We start from the raw sequence: 21,429 nt of genomic DNA on the forward strand, positions 1-21,429 counted from the left end.
TAACATTCCACCACTGCTAGTGAAGGAATATTAGAGTGATTGTTATTATTTCTCTCCAGCAGCCGAAGGGTTAAATTGGGGAGGAGAGCGCGGTAAAAGCTACGAAAGTCACACAAAGACAGATAGAAAAAGACCGGAAACTGTCCAAGGTTGTCAATAAAATAAAAGTGTAACATTTGTAGCCTAACACTCCCACTCCAATGTATACTATTTGTTATAATAATAATAATAATTATAATAATTATAATAATAATAAAAAGTAGCTCACTGACAGTGTTTGGGAAGCTAAGGTCAATGCTGAATAAAAGATTACTTCTCATCAATCAATACATAAATGAATATGTACAGGAATAACAATGATAACAGGCAAAACATAACCAACACAATCTAAACTGTCCTCTCATTACAATTTAAGAGACCGTGCTAATAATAATAATAATGCAAAAAATGCAGTGCACTATGAGTATCACGGAGTATATACTCATATAGGTAGTGGAGCTGGTTGGTCATGCAGATTCAGATTGCTTTACATTTACCCATAGATGCTTTAAGGGTATGTAATTAAAACAAAATAAAATTATTTAAAACTGAATATCAGTGTATCGCTGTATTTTATTACACATCTTCTAATAGCCTACTCAATAAGCTCCAATGGTGTATTAAATGTTGAACATATTCGTGTCATGGACGCTTTTATTTTGAAAATCCTTTACAAGTAGCGCTTCCTGTTACTGTCTCTGACTTGACCGCGCAGGTCTGAGCCGCAACATCAACAGCAGCCTGGAGCAGGGTAGCGCTGCTGCAGCCGGATCCCGCGGACAGTAAGCGGCGGCCGTGTTTGTGTCAGCGAGCCGTCAGATAAAGCACCTTTCTGGCTCTCATTTGATTCCGTCTCGCTTTACCTGAAGGGGGGAGGGGGGGACCGAGGGGACCGCTCGAAAAGGAATACCAAACCCAGGAAGGAGGTGACATGCCCTTCACCGCTTGGTGCAGTCAATGCGCTGATCGCTGTCAGACGTGGACGAGGTAGCGACCCGGAATGGTGCGTTTAAATTGGTCTTTCTAACGCGGAGGAAGCCTGTCCCGGTTTTCAAATCTGTTTTAGGATTATTTTCCGTGGGGTAATAACGACATTACATGCCCGATCGCAGAGCCGGAGCGACGGGGAAAATGCAGCACAGCGGGTGTTTGGCTGCAGGTGGATGGCCGACCTGACGGTCCCATCCGCCGCGTCCCTCCCGGTCAGATCTGGCGTCATCCACAGCTGTTTAAAACAACTGAAAACCGAGAGAACTAGATAAAGAAAAAAATAATAATAATTAACCGAGCCATGCTTCCAGGGGTCGGCGTGTTCGGCACCAGCCTGACCACCAGGGTGATCATCCCGCTGCTGAAGAACGAGGGCTTCGCCGTCAAAGCGCTGTGGGGCCGGACCCAGGAGGAGGCGGAGGAGCTGGCCAAGGAGATGAACGTCCCGTTTTACACCAACCGGATCGACGATGTGCTGCTGCACCAGGATGTGGATCTGGTCTGCATCAACCTGCCGCCGCCTCTGACGCGGCAGATCGCAGTCAAAACGCTGGGTGAGTCCTGCAGCTGCTGGGCGGGCGGGAGGGAGGGATGCTGCGGCCCTGGTGTGGTGTGGTGTGGTGTGGTGTGGTGTGGTGGGGCAGGGGTGGATGGTTCAATGGTGGTTGGCGAGCCGACAGGCAGTACACCGGGCCACTCGCATGTCAACTTTGTGGGTTTATTGTCCTGCAGTGGAGCAGACTAACAGTCCAGTCAGGTTGGAGATGAGATCATAGGTGCATGGGGCTGGAGGGAGGATTGATGCCATGAGCAGCATCCCATAATGTTTCTTAACATCAACCCTACTGATGAAAAAAACTCCAAAAGTAGGGCCTTGCTTACCCAACGTAATATCGTAATAGGGCTTAAGTGGTGTCTTTTCCTGGTTTTTAAAGGCTACATGACAGTAAAGTGATGTCATTTTCTGACTTTATGAGAGCTTTCTATTATTCAGTCATTATGTCCACATTACTGATGACTATTTATCTTAAATCTAATTGTGAGGATATTTAGTCAAAGCACCAGTTGTCAACCCTACAATATCGTCACACTGTCGACATCGAGGTATTTGTCTGGACTCGTCTTCAGGTGCAGCAGTGTGTGCAGTAACGCTACTGTCGAGTAGAGGCAAGAATGTCACTTCGACTTTATTGTGTGTAATTTAATTTTTATCGTCATTCTGCCGCTTTTTTAGATGTTATTGATGCTGTGCTTTACACACTGGGACATGTGAAAGTCGGTAAAAGTCGGCCACTAGTGACGTTTGTTGATCTTCTAGCCCACTGATATTTAGGCACCCGCCATCTCCTTCTGTATTGTATGTCTATGTTGTTTTCAAAATTGCCTTGCTGTAATTGCCCACAGGGAACAAAATAAAGTTGAAAGTTGAATTTATAATTCCCTCCCTCGAGCACAGGATTTAAATATTGAGACCTTCTCTGACAGGATAGGCTACAGTTTCTGTCTCAGCACATCCGACATGTCCTGCCTGTGTGATGTTAATGTATTGTATTAAAAGAGGCCTGATTGTCTTGATTGTATTGCTAAGGAAACAAGCCCACAGCAAAACTGGATGTGGGCTTAGGGGACTCCCCGTTTAACAAAGCCCTTGGTTAAATGCTAAACTTAACCTGTGCTAGTGAAACTGGCAGACACAGAAGATGCCTGAATGCAAGAAAAGAGAGACACACAAAGAGAGGTTGTTCTAGTTTAAATCTGGAGCAATGCAGCTTATTTTGGAGATCCCATTCGGGGAGCCGTGGAGCCGCTGTGAAAGAACGGAGGCAAGGACTACGAGCTGTACTCCACACCGGCTTTATTTACACCACAGTTTGGCAGCAGAGCTCAGCTGGCAGTAAGCTTGAATAGGTCAGGTTTGTGGCTGAAAAACAAATGGGTCTAAAGATACTTAGCGTCCAGGGAGTAATGGGGTGGAACACATCGGGTCTTAGCTACAAACCAGTTTTCTGGGGGAGGACAGCAGGGCTGCAAGTAGTGATGATCTTCATTATTGATTCATCTGAGAATTTTTACGTTTCATGCATTTATAAAACACAATTTTCCAGAGCCCAAAGTGACATCAACCAACTGTCTAAAAACCAAAATGAGCCATTGTAGTTGTTCTGGAGCTTTCAATCATAACGCATGATCTTCATCACTAGATAGAAAAACAAATGGGAATTTGATCTGCAATCGAGGGTTGGGCATTGTTTTGATTTTAACAATTCTGGTTCCAGGACAGCTTAAGGGGAGAGAGGGGGGAATGACATGCAGCAAAGGGCCACAGGGCAGAGTTGAACTCGGGCCCGCTGCCGGCTCTACCAACTGAGCTATCCGGGCGCCCTTGATTCTGATTCTTTGAGAGCTGGTGTTGAAACGGGTCACATATACAAGATAAAAACATTTTTATTTTTATTCAAAGGTGATTTACAGTTTTGCCGGGCTTTTTCAGCCATACGTTAGAGCGCCGCTTACTGTGCTCCATGGTGCCAACACAACAAGCGCCTGGCCGCTATGGAGACCAAATGTTGCCCATGTTAAATTTGAAACCAATGATCAGATTCTGAACCAAATTTTCCAAATGATTCCAATGTAATTGTAATTTTTTTAAACAATTCCAAGTTGGAACTGGTTCTCGATGCCCAATCCTAGTGCACTCCCATAACTACTTGGCAAAGCCCATCTTCTGGTGAAGCCCATGTGATATGATTTAAAGCACCAGAGTGGCTACTAAATGGACCTTGTCAACTACAGTTAAGTGCACTTTTGTCAACTGCTGTTTCCAAGGTGAAGATCAAACTTTGAAGCTCAATAATGTATTCATATTGCAGCCGCAGCATCTGTATTGCAACGTATGCCTTCAAAATCTATAAACCTGAATATTAGAAACCAAATATTACAAAAAATAGATGTGTACGAATCCTAGTGCAGTGAGAACATACTATGGACCTCACCCATTTATCCTGTCATGTACAGTATTATTGTACGACAGAGACTATGATCCACCAACCGGATCGACGACGGTGGTTCTAATGAGCAAGGCTGCTGTGACTCTAGAAGAAGTCTCGCATTGCCAGACCTTCCTCCACAGCGCTGCGGAGGAGGGTCTGGCTAGTCCACACAGCATTCTGGGATGGGAGAGAAACATGCTCTGGTTCATTGGCATTTCTTACAGGAGTGCCTATATTAGCATTATCTCTGTGTGTGAGGGACGGAGATGGGACGGAGATGGAGAGGGAAGAGCTTCGGGAGTCTGAGCTGCAGAGGGACTCTTATGGAATAGGTCTTGTGACCGGACTCGGCTGATATGTGCTCCTTTTGACCTTAGCGGAACGCCGAGGTCATTAAAGTTTTGAATTAAAAGACATTGCATCTGCAGCATAAAGGTGTATCAATGAATCAACATTTTAATCGTGATCACGCTTTCTGTCCCTAACTATCACAAAAACAGAGTTATTAGAGAACGATTATTTCGCACATTACGTTTTGCAAGTCAACTCTTATTTTGTCTTGTGTTCTGAATGAGAAAAACAAGTTCATAGGGAAAAATTTCCCAGTTCAAGGTGTTTTCACTGTTGATTTGTTCAACTTTTACGCTGTTTTTTAAGATTCAATAATTGCAACATCTTTCCAAAAGTCAATGAGTAATCGTGTTAAATAACTGTGATTTCAATATTGACCAAAATAATTGTGATTATGATTTTTCCCATAATAGAGCGGCACTACTAACTAGCTGAATTGGGTGTGTTTCTAAAGGGCTTCCGCATATTGCCGTGGTTGAAATAGTGTCCCTAAAGTAGCCTGTGACTCCCAATGTAAACGTGTAACTTCTGCCTCGGCATCCCAGCATCAAGATAAGGCCTCTGTGGCTCCATTCACTCTGACACTGCTGCTACTGTTTGCTCGTTGGCTTCAGTAAATTCTGTGGAGTGGCAGCATGAGCCAACAAGAGGGACAGGCCCTGAAGTACAGTAGATGGTGTTTGTTTATACCATGACCACACTAATGTCAATATATACACCCGCTAAATCATAGGGCAGACACACACTCTACTGTTGAGGAAATAAATCTCTTTCCTAAGGAAGGTCTGGCTAGTCCCCACAGCATTCTGGGATGGGAGAAAAAACGTGCTCTGGTTTATTGGCATTTCTTTAAACCAATCACAATCGTCTTGGGCGGAGCTAAGCTCCGGACAGAGCCACGGCGCCTCTGGAAGGAACTTGTTTTGGTGGAACATGTGTACGTTCAAACATCGGACATCCGGCCGAAAATGAGTGAAATCTGGCGTAATTTATGACGGCAACGGAGCAATACCAGAAGTGGAATGTCAAGGATATAGACAAGTCTCCACCTAAGCCGAATGAATGTAACATCAGTCCTGAGAATCAAAACTTACTAAAAGACTTCTCTTAGATCTGATGATTGTAGTCGGTCCCCAGTGGACTTCTTTAGCACGTTTTGTCTTTAAACTTAGTGTTTTTTATTCATTATCTTCTCTAGCTTTTCTAACATTTTAGACACAGATATGATAATAATAATGGTCCAAAATAATGTGAAATTGCATATTTCTTTCATTAAAAAAAAAAAAACATTTTCTTGAGGTAGGACCCCTCTTCCAAATACGTAAGCACCTAAGTCTTCCACAAACCCAGGGAAAAAACTGGTCAATGTTTGTAAAGTCCAAATGTAACCCTGTATGAAAGTTGCACACGCCAGCTGATCCTGAGCCAGAATCACTAATCACGTCCCGGTGAACTTGACTCAACCTGTACACCAGCCGCCGCAAACCAGTCAATGACCATTCTTTCTCTCCTTCCTCTCAGCTCATTTCCTCACGGCTCCATTGTGCGAGCGCCGCTTGTTCCTTTCCCAACCTCCTCTCCTCCCCAGCCAAGTCTGGTATCCAATCCTATTCATGTTCTGTTGGATTACAAACATAACAACAGTGTTTGCAAATTCTGTTGAACCTGGTTTCAATTATCATACAAAAAGTCAGAATCGGAGTCCACCGTGTACGTATTGGTGAGGCTACTTTACTGGCCGATATCGTTGTCAGTACTTATAATATGTTTGGGTAATCATTTATGATTATGTTTCAATATGGATTGGCCTGTTTATTTTTGATTATTCTATTGATTATTGTACCTATAAAGTGAAAAATGCTGCTCAAGTTGACATCTTTGTCTGACCAACAGAAAACTCAAAAAGAAAAGTTCATTTTCAATGATATAAAACTGAGGAAAGCATCAAATCACCACATTGTAGAAGCTGAAATCAGAGCAAGTTTTTTCATTTCTGCTTAGCCTAATAAATGACCGTAAAGCTTTCGTGCGTAACTACAAAGCTAATTAAGACTATCAGCTCCACACAACTCTCTCTGGATTTCTCATTAGGACTATGTTCAGAAACTGGTGTTGTCCGGCAACTTTCACGCACAGAAACTCGACATAATTATCTTTTTATTTTTTATTTTAATCCTCTGTGTCCTTCTTGGCTTCTAGTAACTGGGTGGAGGAGGCGTGGGGGCGGTGCGTGATCACGGAAGGCTTGTATCATGTGGACATGCCGACAATGTTGTTGTCATTACTTAGAATTCCTCATGGGGGCGACAGAAACTACGCACTATAGCTTAAACGACTCAGCAGTATAAAGATGTATGTTTTGATGCGCTTTGCTTTGGACCTTGTAAGAATTCAGGAGCACATGTACATCTCAGTTGGGGGTCTGGTGTTAGGCTACAATTATTTATTTACTTTGAAACGTACACCCATTCCACCAAAACAAGCTCTTTCCCGAGGCTATTTTGCAGAGGCACCGTTGCTCCGTCCAGCGCTTAGCATCAAGAGCATGTTTTTCTCCCATACTGTAATGCTGTGTGGACTAGCCAGACCCCTCCTCCACAACGCTTTGGAGGTGGGTCTGGCAATGCGAGACTACTTCGGGGCTAACTCTGGGTCTTGATGAGCTGCAGCATTTATTCATGGACAAACTGATACCGTTCAGTACATTTACTACCACAACTTTACCGTTAATTTGTTCGCTGCTCCGATCGCAAACACCTGTCTGGTCCGATCCACCATCTTTCTCTAGCTGGCTCGGCCACACACTCACTACGTACACACTACGCATTGAGCTAGTATTTAAAGGAGCAACGCTACTCTTGCCAAAATCTTATATGAGAACATGTGGATTGCTCTTAAACCCGGCCTTGGCCATTTTTGCACAGTATTACTGCTAGCCTTAAACTTGCGTGTGTTGTTTTACAAGTTTTTTTTTTTTCATCTGCTCTCATTCATACAGTACAGGCCAAAAGTTTGGACACACCTTCTCATTCAATGTGTTTCTTTATTTTCATGACTATTTACATTGTAGATTCTCACTGAAGGCATCAAAACTATGAATGAACACATATGGAATTATGTACTTAACAAAAAAGTGTGAAATAACTGAAAACATGTCTTATATTTTAGATTCCTCAAAGTAGCCACCCTTTGATTTTTGGTAATCACTGCAAATCCTTGGTGTTCTCTCAATGAGCTTCATGAGGTAGTCACCTGAAATGGTTTTCACTTCACAGGTGTGCTTTGTCAGGGTTCATTAGTGGAAGTTTTTCCCTTATTAATAAAAAAGCAAACTGTGGCTACTTTGAAGAATCTAAAATATAAGACATGTTTTCAGTTATTTCACACTTTTTTGTTAAGTACATAATTCCATATGTGTTCATTCATAGTTTTGATGCCTTCAGTGAGAATCTACAATGTAAATAGTCATGAAAATAAAAAGGAAACGCATTGAATGAGAAAGTCTGTCCAAACTTTTGGCCTGTACTGTATATATGTCACATAAGCCCACAGGGGCCAGGTGTTTCCGACCCTGTTGTTGGTTAGATTGTGTAGCAATGAAAAACCAAACAATTCTTTTTTTGTGATCGCAGCTTTTGCGATTTGTCAGTCTCGTTCTATTTATATATTATAAATGCGTTCATTTAAGGGTCCCACTTCTGATAAGATAAATAAACCAGTATGAAGTGAAACAAGCATTGTCAGAAAGTTGAAAACAGGGCTGTTAGTCTGAGCTCATGAATATTTAAATTGTTGATGTTTTGGAAATACATGGTTTACACAGGACAACAACAATGTTACATATTTTCTACCTTTTGAAGAGATACTTACATAGTACTTTTAAATTTTCTGCATACCCTCTCAATTACAGTGTTTTAAAAGTCCAATAAAACCATTGTACAAAAAGTAGACACGTAAGAAATAAAAGTCATCCAAATGAGTCAAAATGATCCCCATAAGACGTCAGTCCAAATGTCAGAATATTGCATCACCACAATGCATGACACCTCCAGGAAAGTTTCACGCACTGAGGCCAGTGAGAATGCAAAACTAACTTCCTCTTCTGTCAGGGTGTGTGAGCTGATAGTAATCTGCCTGTGGCTAGCTTATTGCTTACCCCATGAGCTAAGTTGATAAGTGTGATCAGACTTCTTCAACAGAGGAATGTGAACTCTGGCTTTGAAAACCATTTTGTGTTATTTTCTGTCTTAAAGTTCTCATATTATGCTCATTTTAGGGTTCATAGTTATATTTTGGGTTTCTACTTAAACAAGTTTAAATGCTTTAATGTAAAAAAAAACACTTTATTTTTCTCATACTGTCTGTCTAAATATACCTGTATTCACCCTCTGTCTGAAACGCTCTGTTTTAGCGCCTGTCTCTTTAAGCCCCCCCTCCTGAAAAAGCCCGGTCTGCTCTGATTGGTCAGCATTTCCGGGTCTTCCGCATCTGCGCTCTCAGTGTCTCTGCACCATCATTGCAGCCGGTGATGACTGTAATGGCACTGTAGCGTCACTTTCCACCTATATATAGTATACTTGTGACATCACAACTGTACGAAGTCCTGGCAGCTTGTTTAATGGCACAGTTTCTGAATACGGGCTGTGTGCATTTCTCTGTGGATTGAGCGTTTTGATACTTTCAAATTATTAATATACAGTAGTACCTCGACCTGATTTATAATTTAAAAAAAAGACATGGGTCGGGCACCCAGATAGCTCAGCTCAGTTGGTAGAGCGGGCGCCCATATATAGAGGTTTACTCCTCGACACAGCGGGCCTGGGTTCGACTGCGACCTCTGTCCTTTGCTGCATGTCATTCCCCCTCTCTCTCTCCTTTCATGTCTTCAGCTGTGCTGTATAAAAAAAAAAAAAAAAAAAAAAAAAAAAAAAAAAAAAAAAAAAAAAAAAAAAAAAAAAAAAAAAAAAAAAAAAAAAAACTGTCTGTTTAAAAAAAAAAAAAAAATAAAAAAAAAAAATAAAAAAAAAAAAAAAAAAAAAAAAACTTTTAATTTGTCTTTTAGCCCATTTTAATGTTACACTAAATATATATCCTGCCTTGAAGTCAATTATATTTATATTGTGCAAGTGAAATGCAAATGTCTCTCAAAATGTGTTATTTGGCTTTGTCTCTAGACCATATGATGCCCTAGCCTTACTAAGCACTTCCAGGCAGTAATGTTGTTGGTCACAGAGGGGTGGAATCTGGTCGGCCACCACTGTTGCCCCCCCCCCCCCTACCAGAGTCCGAAGGGGATATTTAGTTGGTATATAAGTATCATGGATGTACTCTTGAGCAGGCCTACTGGGTAGAAGCCCATGGGCCCTGGAACAGAACCTCTGAATGAATGAATGACTGTTAACATTTGTTGTTGGAGAGTCAATCAAATGACTTCAAAGAGCAAGCAGGCCAAATCACATGCGAAATGACGGAATAGAGACGTAAAATGACTAAAAAGAGATGTCAAATGACTAAAGTAAGTTACGATGGCTAAAAAAAGAGCCGTAAACCACTAAAACTTGATGCCGAACTACTAAAAAGAGTGTACAATGACTAAAGAAAAGTCGCCTAAACTGACTTAAAGCAGACATGTAGTATGAAATGCCTACTTTAACTATATTGACTTGAGCAATGAGGGAAAAGTGGAAAAACACCGGTACAACATGCTCCACAGGTTGTTCAGATTTGACCAGAGTAGGCTCGTCCCCCTCAATCCAGCAAACCAGTCAGTCTTGTTGGGCCGCATCTCTCCTTCCAGATGGATTTCTCTCACTTTCTTTTCCTCCTTTCTCCTTGTCACTACTATGGCATTCCTGAGGCATCTGATGTCAACTTAGGCTTTCTTGGTGTGTTGGGAAGGCAGGGGACCTCGCACTGTGCGCACACGCACGCACACACACGCACACACACGCACACACAAAGACAGACTTGTGTGAGGCTGAAGGATTTCTTGGCCACCAGCTTGTGAAAGTATGATTTCTTAAACCAGAGGATTTTGAAGGATGAAGGATTCTTTGGTCTGTTTTTTTTTCTACATTAGCATTTCCAATATACTGCAGCCTGAGGAATTCAGACACTGTATGTGTCAGAGCCTTAAGATACATTTTAGTGTGGCCGATTGTAAGTTTCTCAGTAGAATTAGTTATTATCTATATTTAATGTCGCTTGAAGCAGTAGCTCTTTAATGTTTCAGAGCTGTAGTTTATTCATGGGATCAATGCTTGTAAAAATATGAAAAATGGGAAGGCTGGTGCCCCAGTTTCTTTGTCTTTTAGGTTTAGAATACAGTTTTTTTTTGGGTTTTTTTAGGCATCATTCTAATGTCTGTAAAAAAAGGTTCTCAGGTGTGAACATATCCAAAGTGTCCTGCTTTAATGCTACAATAAGAGGACAGGAGTTTATGAACTCGCAATACAGAAAGTATACTTTCTGTACTAGAACATAAAATAAATTATTAGCTTTATACAGAGCTTTCAACCACACCTTCTGGTCTTCCTCAGCAGATGAAGTTTGCTTTGTCTGCTGAGGAAGACCGTGAAATATGTCTGAAAGTTCTGGGCTGTAACTATATTTCCTTTTCCTTATCGATTAATCAGGGGATTATTTTCTCAATTAACATTTGATTTATTAAATCTTAGAAAATGATGATTAATGGCTAAAAAAATATTCAGTGTAGTAACACATAAGATGAAAAAAACAAGCAAATCATCACAATTGAGAAGCTATATTAGGGAGTGTAAATTGATTAATAGAATTAGTCAGTGTTGTCAAATTAGTTGCAGATTATTTTCTGTAGATGAACTAATTGATTGTTTCATCCTTTTATTGTCGTTGACATCAACTTTTGAAGATTGTGCTCTTTGTGTGTGTGTGTGTGTGTGTGTGTGTGTGTGTGTGTGTGTGTGTGTGTGTGTGTGTGTGTGTGTGTGTGTGTGTGTGTGTGTGTGTGTGTGTGTGTGTGTGTGTGTGTGTGTGTGTGTGTGTGTGTGTGTGTGTGTGTGTGTGTGTGTGTGTGTGTGTGTGTGTGTCAGCAGCTTGTGTGCCGGCCAGATGCTGAGAGGCAATCTGAGAGCTGAACTGAAAACGTTACACCAGCAAGAGTTTCATTTGCACTTTCTGTCCCTTTGTGCAGTTTAGGTTTGACACTGGGAGGAGGAAGTGGTGGGAGAGGTGCCCCGCAGCACGGTGGTGACCTCTGGGGGGTTCTACAGCGATGAGCAACAGGCATGGAAGTGTATCTTTTTATAGCAGTTAACGGCACTTCATGACGTTTATGTAAATCCCCCTTCATCACGTTGCTCTGTTATTTATCAGATTGGGAAATGGAACAAATTCTGTCATCACATCAAGTAGAAATGTAACCACACACACACTCACCGTGAAATCCAAAGAGCTGCTGAAAGGCCTCCCCAAACCTTTTTAAAGTATATCCCAAATGAATGGGATCTCTCTCTCATGTCAGTGATAGAAACTATCAGGTATCAGGTCTGAGCCACTCACCCCTACCGACCGGACTGTGCTGCTGTCTTAGAATAGCATTTAATACTCATCCCGCTCCAATAATATTTTGAAGCAAAGTAGATGGGCACTTTGGGTAATTACCCAGCCTCCATTACTTCATACAAGGGCTGGGCATATGGCCATATCTTCGATGCCGATATACAGTACAGGCCAAAAGTTTGGACACACCTTCTCATTCAAATGCGTTTCCTTTTTATTTTCATGACTATTTACATTGTAGATTCTCACTGAAGGCATCAAAACTATGAATGAACACATATGGAATTATGTACTTAACAAAAAAGTGTAAAATAACTGGAAACATGTCTTATATTTTAGATTCTTCAAAGTAGCCACCCTTTGCTTTTTTTATTAATAAGGGAAAAACTTCCACTAATGAACCCTGACAAAGCACACCTGTGAAGGTAAAACCATTTCAGGTGACTACCTCATGAAGCTCATTGAGAGAACACCAAGGGTTTGCAGAGTTATCAAAAAAAGCAAAGGGTGGCTACTTTGAGGAATATTTTTTTTTTTTTTTTTTGGTATCCAGAGCATTACAGAAAACAATAACCACAAGTCAGGGACGTATTCACAAAGACACAGAGAGACAAGCAGTAGAATCCACATTAGTACGATCAAAAAACATCTGGCCAACCTCCAGGTTATTACCCGTCACATTTCTCATGGATTTCACATACAAAAAAGAAAGCAAAAAAACAAACAACAAAAACAAAACAATTGACTGTCTTTTGATAACTTGTGCTTAATCTTCAATAAAAGGTCTGGCTGGTACCACAACTTGAACTATATACATTATAGAACTGTGTGTACTTGAATTAAATGTACTTGAATTAAATGCATGTAGTATACATTATATAAAGTCTACTCTTCTGGGAGCAATATATACGGTCCACTTAGACCATAAGCTGGCAAAATCTTCTTGGCCGAAGTTTGAGATAATATGTCAATCTCTCCATTTTGTATATGTCATAAACTATGTCTATCCAGTCATCGATCGAAGGAGCCTGTTGCTTCAGCCATTTACGAGTTATGGCCTTTCTACCTGCAGCTAGTAAGATGGACATAAGCTTCTTGTCATGGTCACTTTGGAACACACGTTATAATGCTCGCCTAGCTGCTAGCGTAGCACGCCCTCATACTCTGCTTCTGACTGGCTAGTAGTCCTTACCTAGCTACTGAGCATGTGCGACTCCCAACAAAGATGGGATAGAAGTGAGAGGTCTCACTCTGTAGCTAAAACAGAGAGCTCAACACACAGGGTGAAAAGAGGAGCTGCAGCAATGTGCAGCACAACAAAAATATGGTGTTTTTTGAAAATTAAAACACATAAACCTATTCTGGTACAACCTCTAAATACAATTATGAACCTGAAAATGAGCATAATATGGGCGCTTTAAGGCCTGAGAATAAAGAGGTGTTGTTTACTTCATAGGCTGTGTATTTGTGTTACCACATTATCTGGGTCACATGACAGCGATATATAACAAAAGATGGATCCTGGAATTCATTCAAAACCTTAATTTGTTTAACGAAAGTAATACTTTAATAAATGTAAATGTAATAAATTAAAGAGACAATTTCATATTGTTAATCGCAATTATTTCTGCGAAAATTAATTGTACAGCAAAATTTTGAATTGTTACAGCTCTAACAAGAAGATACATGGAAGTAATTTATCAAAGCCTTAAATTGACTGATAGATGGGGGGGAGACCAATTTTAAGTTGCTTTGTGCCACTTTCCCGATTGTGGAGTATTAGGGATTTATTCAGGTGTCTCATCATCCAGATGAGAGCCAGTCTGAGTGAGAGTAAGCAGCATATGGCAGCCATGGTTGGTCCACACTCTGATGAGCACTCAGACACCTGCTCTGAAGGGCCACCCAAAGGCAAAGAGCTATTTATAACCTGACTGCAAAGGGCACCCAGGCGTCATCATAAATACATGTTCCAACCCCCGATGCTCTTATGCAACTGAACTTCCAACCGGTGATCAGCTCTTTGACGGCCCACTCAACTTTTTTTTAAAAGGGCTAAAATGTACAGACTGACAAATTAAAGGGACATTCACAGTTTTTTCTCCTCACTCTCTGGGTAACAAAATATAAAATATAATGCTCCAGCTGTTTTCCCATTTTTCAAAAGAGGGATAAAAATTTTTTTTTTTTTTTTTTTTTTTTTTTTTTTTTTTTTTTTTTTTTTTTTTTTTTTTTTTTTTTTTTTTTAAATTTACAGTTATTTCACACTTTTTTGTTAAGTACATAATTCCATATGTGTTCATTCATAGTTTTGATACCTTCAGTGAGAATCTACAATGTAAATAGTCATGAAAATAAAGAAACACATTGAATGAGAAGGTGTGTCCAAACTTTTGGCCTGTACTGTATTTGTGGAGACAGCGTCTAAGCTTGAAGCCTCTGGGTGGCCGTTTGTCATGACAGCAGATAGTCAGTCTTTCTTGACTTGCAGCATGCAAGATCAGGCTCTTTTCCTGCCATTTCTAACTTACGGAAAAGCAATAATGTTTTCCCACCTATCAAGCACAGACGCCTTAGAATCTACCGACAATTAAAGTATGATTCATCCAACTTAATGTAACCAGGCTTGAGAAGACTTTCCAGACCAGACAGAAAGGCTGCATCAATTCCATTTTCTTTAGTGTGACTTCCCTTGTATTCATCACACTGATGGATTAAGGTCTTTGGGTCGTGCTGTGTTTCCGAGCAGAAAAAAAATCGACAGCGGCCTAAGACGGAGTCAGCCAAGAGAACGCCACAGATAGAGCGGTACGCTGCCATTCCCAGGCCTTCTTTCTATGTTTGTTTTTTTTACCACCAGTTTCCCACTGGTTCACGTTCATGTTCTCCTGGACGTCCATTAGTATGCTAATGACAGTGTGTGTGTGTGTGTGTGTGTGTGTGTGTGTGTGTGTGTGTGTGTGTGTGTGTGTGTGTGTGTGTGTGTGTGTGTGTGTGTGTGTGTGTGTGTGTGTGTGTGTGTGTGTGTGTATGTGTGTGTGTGTGTGTGTGTGTGAGAATCAGCGTGCGAGAGAGAGGGAAGGGCCGAAGAGACGACGAGGAGAGGTGAGAAAGAAAAGCGGTGAGAAAGCTTGTCTTCCTGTGAAATTGCCTTTGTGTGTCAGATGAATGGCTGAATGGAGGAGGCTCTTTCAGCCCGCCGCCACGCTGCGCTGACAAGTGAGCATTCCTGAAGTAAACGGGGGAGAGTAGAAGACCTCCCCATCCCCGCCCCTTCAAAGTGATGCTTTTCTTCTGCATGAACCTTTAAGGAACTGCTGTCTGGCGGTGAACTTGGGGTGCAGGCTTTGGATGAGGAATCACATTGTATTATTAAATCCAAGGGCAGTCGAGAGGGCTCTGCTTTTGATGTGGAATTATTTCCAATAAATAAAAAGGATGGGATCGGACGCAGGCTTTTCAATAATGAATGATTCTGCATTATTACACTGGAGTCTTAATGAGATAGGTTTTTTCTTTGTTATTAAATTTGAGCAGAGGAAAGTCTGCTTTGGGTCCTTGAGGCTTTTTTTTCTTTGCGACTTTTCTTTATATTCAAAGTGGACAGTGGAGAGCTGACAGGAAATGAGGGGAGAGAGAAAGGATGGCATGTAACAAAAGACCTGAACGAAAGACTTGAACTGGGGACATGGGATTTCATGGACAGTGTCTTAAAACCTCTAGGCCATCAGGGTTCTCTGCGGAGGGCTTGACATAATAATTCACTTTCAATCTAATCTAATTTTGTCCATGACGTCTGAACCTGAACCCTAACCCACTTAGATGGCAGTTATCACCAGGGTCAATATGGTGGAAATCTGTTTCAGAATAATAATTATATACAGATATACAGGGTGCACGTCGTGGCGAAAACAAAATACTTTCAACCAGGAAACGCTCGTTGGTTCCTCGGGAGTGTTTGAATCCAAATTCGATCTTTTTCCTAAACTTAACTAGTCGTTTTGGTGCCTAAACTTAACTGTCATTGCTACATGACGCTTACTTTTTCTGTCTAAACTCCGCCACCACAGCCCCTAAAGGACCGTCATCTGGCAGCGCCTGGAGCCGGCTCACAGTCACCTGTTGGCGGCTAAACACCTGCCGCTGGTAGCCGGCGTCCTGGAGCTCTGTAGGCTAAATACATCCAGCAACTGCTGGTCAGATTTTATCGTTCTATGCATAGACTGTTCACGTTACAGTGCTTTACTTAGTTACATAATTATAATATGGTCTTGGCTATTGGTGATACATTTTGGATCAAAATAATTCAGCAGAGGGTTATAAATGTGGTGTTGCTCCATTATTTCTGAGATCAGAAGCGTCGGCCGGTTTCGGATAGTCTGTCTAATAAACGAGCAACCGTCTCGATCGCGTGACTGGTGTTTACAGTGTTTGGTGCATTTAAAAAAGTGCAGTGTGAAAGCAAAGCGAACCAAATGAAAAATGAAACAATTTTGCTACTTCACCCTCGAATCACCACCAAACTATATGTGTGAAAGCACCCATAGATTCAAGCCTGTGGAACCCTACTACAGCGATGAACAGCATTGTTCCTAAAGATATTTCATCATTTGGTGTTGGGTAACACTGAAATCAGACTGTGACACAAATTGCTTGTTTTATTCTGCGTGGTGTGAAAGAGAAGCGATGCAGCAGCTGGAAAACCTCACAATGTCCCGATTGAACTAGCACGTCAGATTGTTTTTGCCTTTTTGCCCCTTACTAGTTTGATATTCTGGGACGTTGACCCATTATACATAGGAGCACATTGTGCTCTTCCGTGCACAACTGTTAACTAGCAAAGCAAAAAAGATATTGTATTTCTTTCAATGACGCTGTAAACATGACTGTCAACCCTCAGGTCAGGACCATTATACTGAGTTTAAAGGGTAACTACGTTTTTTTTTTTTTTTTTTCAACCTAGACCCTATTTTGCTATGTTTTTGTGTGTAAGTGACTGATGGGAAAACCTTGAAATTAGTCCAGTATTTACTGAGAAAGCTGTGACCAGCAGCCGTGTCCACTTAAAATGCTGTTTTTGCCACACATAAGTGTCTGACAACATTATGGAAAGGATACCTACAGAGATAGACCTTTTTTAAAGCATAAAATCCTCTTTGTTTAACCAGAAACAGCTCCAAGATCGCTAGCGCTAAACCCACCAGACTCCATTTAAAAAACAATACTTTTAGCGTGTATAGAGCCAACATATTTTCACATGTAAATTAGTAAACTATGTGTTTATTTCAACCAAACCAGAGTGAGGATTGTTGGAAAAGTGGAAATATGAATCAAAACGGCTTTTTATAGTTTTATTTTGTGTCCGTCGACTTTGAATGAAATGTATTTTCCGATGATAAAATTATTGTTTATTTACATGGAGTCTGGTGGCTTTAGCGATAGCAATTTCGAGGAAGTTTCTGTTTAAAAAAAAAACAAAACAGAAAGGTCGACCTCTGTAGGAATCCTTTCCATCATGTTAAAACAAGCACTTTTGTGGACGTAAATTGAAGGTACACAATTGCCCATTAATGTTAAATTGTAGCTTGTTTCGCTGTTTTATACATTTAAAGTCATTTTCAATTATTGCTAAGCCAAATGATAAACACTAATCTTTATATTTTAAGGATGAATTATTGCTCATAATAAAGACAAATGTCAGAGTCTAATACTTTGTGGTAGTAGTAGTTTTTGTTTTGGTCAGTTTGTTGCTTCATCAGTGTAACTATTATATCATGTTTTTACATGCAAGTTACAGGCTTAATGCTTGGCAACAATAAAATCCTTCACATATGAGACTATTCAAACACACCCATTTAGTGTGTGTGTGTGTGTGTGTGTGTGTGTGTGTGTGTGTGTGTGTGTGTGTGTGTGTGTGTGTGTGTGTGTGTGTGTGTGTGTGTGTGTGTGTGTGTGTGTGTGTGTGTGTGTGTGTGTGTTGTGTGTGTGTGTGTGTGTGTGTGTGTGTGTGTGTGTGTGTGTGTGTGTGTGTGTGCGTAGCTTGCTGAGCTAACTGTGACATGCCAAAACAAAGATACCTGCGTAATCAGCTGTGGTATTGGGAAATCGGTTGTGAAATATATTTCCATCTTGCACGAACACACTGAGGTAGCGTGTGTCTACCAGTGTGAACTTTATTGTCCTCCTCTTCCACACGCTTCTGATCATTTTCTATAATGTGTTACTGACTGGTGCACTGTGTCATGAACTTTATCTGGCCCTTTATTTTCTGTCCTGAGCTTATCCTGTGTATTCCCAAGGTGAAGCTCTTCCATTATAGGAGTTCTCAGATGTCCTTTATGTGCCAGTGTTCAGGCATAGGCCTGTCTGTGTTTTGTAATTAGCCATCTGGGACTGAGGACAAGAGGCAGCTGCAGATCTGAGAGCAGGGCGGCGACGCTGCTGTCTGTCAGGACCTCCGATCCAGCGGTCTTGTTCTTCTCCTGGCACTGACACTGTTACTACAGTGTGTTTTGGGCTTATTCTTTCAGATATTTGTGCTTCGTAGGATAGGATGAAACACAAAAACATGTATCATAAGATGCGAGAATGAATTAAGCAGTCATAGTTTTGAACTGCAGATCATAAGGTCATACAGCCTTACAGACAAACGGCAGCAACAGGAAGTGATATTTTGGTATCCTCACCGCAGTGAAGTTTGTCTGGCTTCCTGTTGCGAGTGCTATAGGTGGAAACGGTTTGTTTGTGTGACATTAAGGATTCTTGTCAATCTGTTCCCGCTAACAAAACGTAATGTTTCAGCATTATTTTTGCTCTCCGAGTTGGAATATAATCTGCCAAATCGGAGATGGAAGAATGTAAAGATGGAGTGAGCAGTGAAGAGAGACACCCTCAGATACTGTAGCTCTCCATTTCTAAAATATACTCTTGGTTTCAGGTTCGTGTTACTGAATGGTTCATATCTCTGTCCATCCTTCTTATTTTTGCCACAAAGAGCAGCTTGTTCTCATGCGTGACTCAGTCATTCTGTAGCACTGGGCTAAGTATATTCCTGCTGTTTTCCACTGACTCAGCTGTCGGTTAGTCAGTCACAGGGATAGCCAATCACAAACAGCAACATGTGCATCTCCCAGTAGAAATGACTGATACTGATGTATCAGAGAGAAGAAGACAAATAATTTTTCTGCAGGTGCATGACGCAGCCAGCTAATTTATAATCTTTAGTGATTAAATGAAAAGTTCAAAAATATTGAGAAATACGTGCATTTATTTTCTTTCAGAAAATGCAATTAGATGATCAATATTAATCTCACGTGTATGAGATTAGGCAGAGAGAGTGACCCCTCTCACATTACACATAGTCATTTAATCCATTGGTAATATAAAAACATTGTTTAGTTTAGTTTAAGTATGGAGCTGGAGTCTGGACTTGGAATAGCTTAGTTTATCATAAAAACTGGAGGCAGGAGGAGAACAATTAAAAGGCCTGAAGCGAAAATAGACAAACACATGAACATGTTGTATGTGTTTGATTAATCCATACAACAACATTTGTGAAAATAAATTTAAAAATAATCAAATTTGTGTTTTAAAGTTATGTGCTGGAACTATTTATTGATGACAGGCGGGTGCAGTGACTGTGCGCAACTTGCCAAAGTCTTGCCATCAGGCCCTTTCTTACGTGTGTGAAAGGGCATCCTGCACGCCACCACTCTCCTAAACCAAATGTACAACCGTAACGTATAACCAAACAAGTATTTCTTCCAGGTTAGAATGCGTCTGAAATGGACAATCTTCTGTCGTGTGCTACATGTGTGAAAGGGCAACTTTGGACAATGTCCGGACCCGATTCGTTGGACATTGTCTGTAGTTCATATGAGAAAACGGCTACAGTGACGTTGCAAGGTGTGGTACCATGATGCATGTACAGGCGGAGAGCCAAAAGCTGCGTTCACTGTACCTGGCAACCCATGGATACCTATGCACAACTCTTAATAAAGTCCTTTTTAGTACAGGGCAGATGGATACATTGTTGTTAGCCAAGAAATTGTTTCAGTTTCAACTTAAAATCACTTCTTTTTTAACATCTCTGTTGGAGTACATACCAAGCACACAAAGTACAATGTGTTAGTAAGTGAGCTTTAGAGGAGTTCACAATTTTTGAACTTTGGACAGAGCCAGGCTAGCTGTTTCACCCTGCTTCCAGTCTTTATGCTAGCTAGGCTAACAACGTCCTTACTCCAGCTCAATACTGAAAACACATGCAATTGATATACATTTTCTCATCTAACACTGGTGAAAAAAAACAAATGTTTCCCAAAATGTTAAACTATTCTTTTAACAGAGACAGTAGTGTAGGTCAGTACACCTACATCTGCCTGGTCTGTCTAGTCTCAATACAAAGCTGCAGAGAGCAGGAACTTGCATTTTAGTGACAGATGTGCTTAGTTTAGGAGGACTGAAATACGAGCATGCAAACCTGTACTTCCAGGAAATAAAATATAGAACCTGAGGACAACATAGTGCACATAGAAATGATAATCAGAAGCCTCGAATTGAAACTGAGGTCAGTCCTCGGTCACATGAGAACTAGCGGTGAGATTAGAACATGGAAAGATACAAAAAGATTTTGCATACAGTTAAAGACAAGGTTTACTGTATCTACTCAGCTATTCAAATCACACAGGCAGCTACAACCCTCGTGGATCTTATTCTTAGAATGACAGATGGGTCATATGTCAGCGATGGCTATATACCACAGCCAGGGGCCATTCTAGGATTTTTTAAGAGGGGAGGGGGGTTCAGAATACAGCATAGAAAATCTGCTTAGAAATATAGGAAATATTGGATAGGATAGAACAACACAATAATATGTTGTGCCTCTGTTGTATGTTATTGTTTATTCATAGACTGTGTTCAGCACTTTGGTCAACAGTGTTGTTTTTAAGGTGCTTTATAAATAAAGGTGGATTGGATTGGATTGGATGTAATTTTGCTAAATAAAACGCATCACATTAATTATTAATTTCACTTGTTTTTATGTGCAACAAGTTACATTACACATTTCCTATGGGCTCTTAAGGCAAAAAATTTGGATAGTCATCATGGTAACACGAATTGGGCATGTGACAAGGGCTGGGAAGATTTTTTTTCACAGAACTGCATAAAAAATAATGTACAATACACAATAAATTTGCCAATTAAAAAATTTAAATACACAATTTGTTTCTTACAGCAACAAGTTCAAGCTCTACAGGGAGTTCAATATGTTTCTACTTTTAAACTGGCCTCAACATTTCAACAAAGTACACAGTTGCCATACAATGTGTGTTTTAAAGTATATATCCATTTACCAAATGGAAAGGCAGCGATCGGCAGAACAGGCAGCAAAGTGACACTACTCTAAACCAATGGGAATCATATTTCAGGGGGGGGGGCGGGTGCCACCCCGGGCCCCCCCTCTAGACCTGCCCCTGACCACAGCACATCTGGATCTCTGAGGACACTTTGATGAGTTCAC

At 40.8% G+C, this 21,429-nt stretch overlaps 1 protein-coding gene across 1 annotated transcript in view; it reads left to right on the forward strand.

Annotated features, from left to right (window-relative positions):
- The first annotated feature begins 1,330 nt into the window (after positions 1 to 1,330).
- gfod1 (glucose-fructose oxidoreductase domain containing 1) overlaps positions 1,331 to 21,429 on the forward strand; it is a 48,237-nt gene continuing 28,138 nt past the window's right edge. Inside the window, exon 1 of the mRNA XM_039790086.1 lies at positions 1,331 to 1,583. Coding sequence (XP_039646020.1) covers positions 1,331 to 1,583 — 253 coding nt within the window. The remainder of the gene's footprint in view (positions 1,584 to 21,429) is intronic.

The sequence above is a fragment of the Perca fluviatilis genome, chromosome 22 (genome assembly GCF_010015445.1).
Source record: "Perca fluviatilis chromosome 22, GENO_Pfluv_1.0, whole genome shotgun sequence".
Taxonomy (NCBI): Eukaryota; Metazoa; Chordata; class Actinopteri; order Perciformes; family Percidae; genus Perca; species Perca fluviatilis.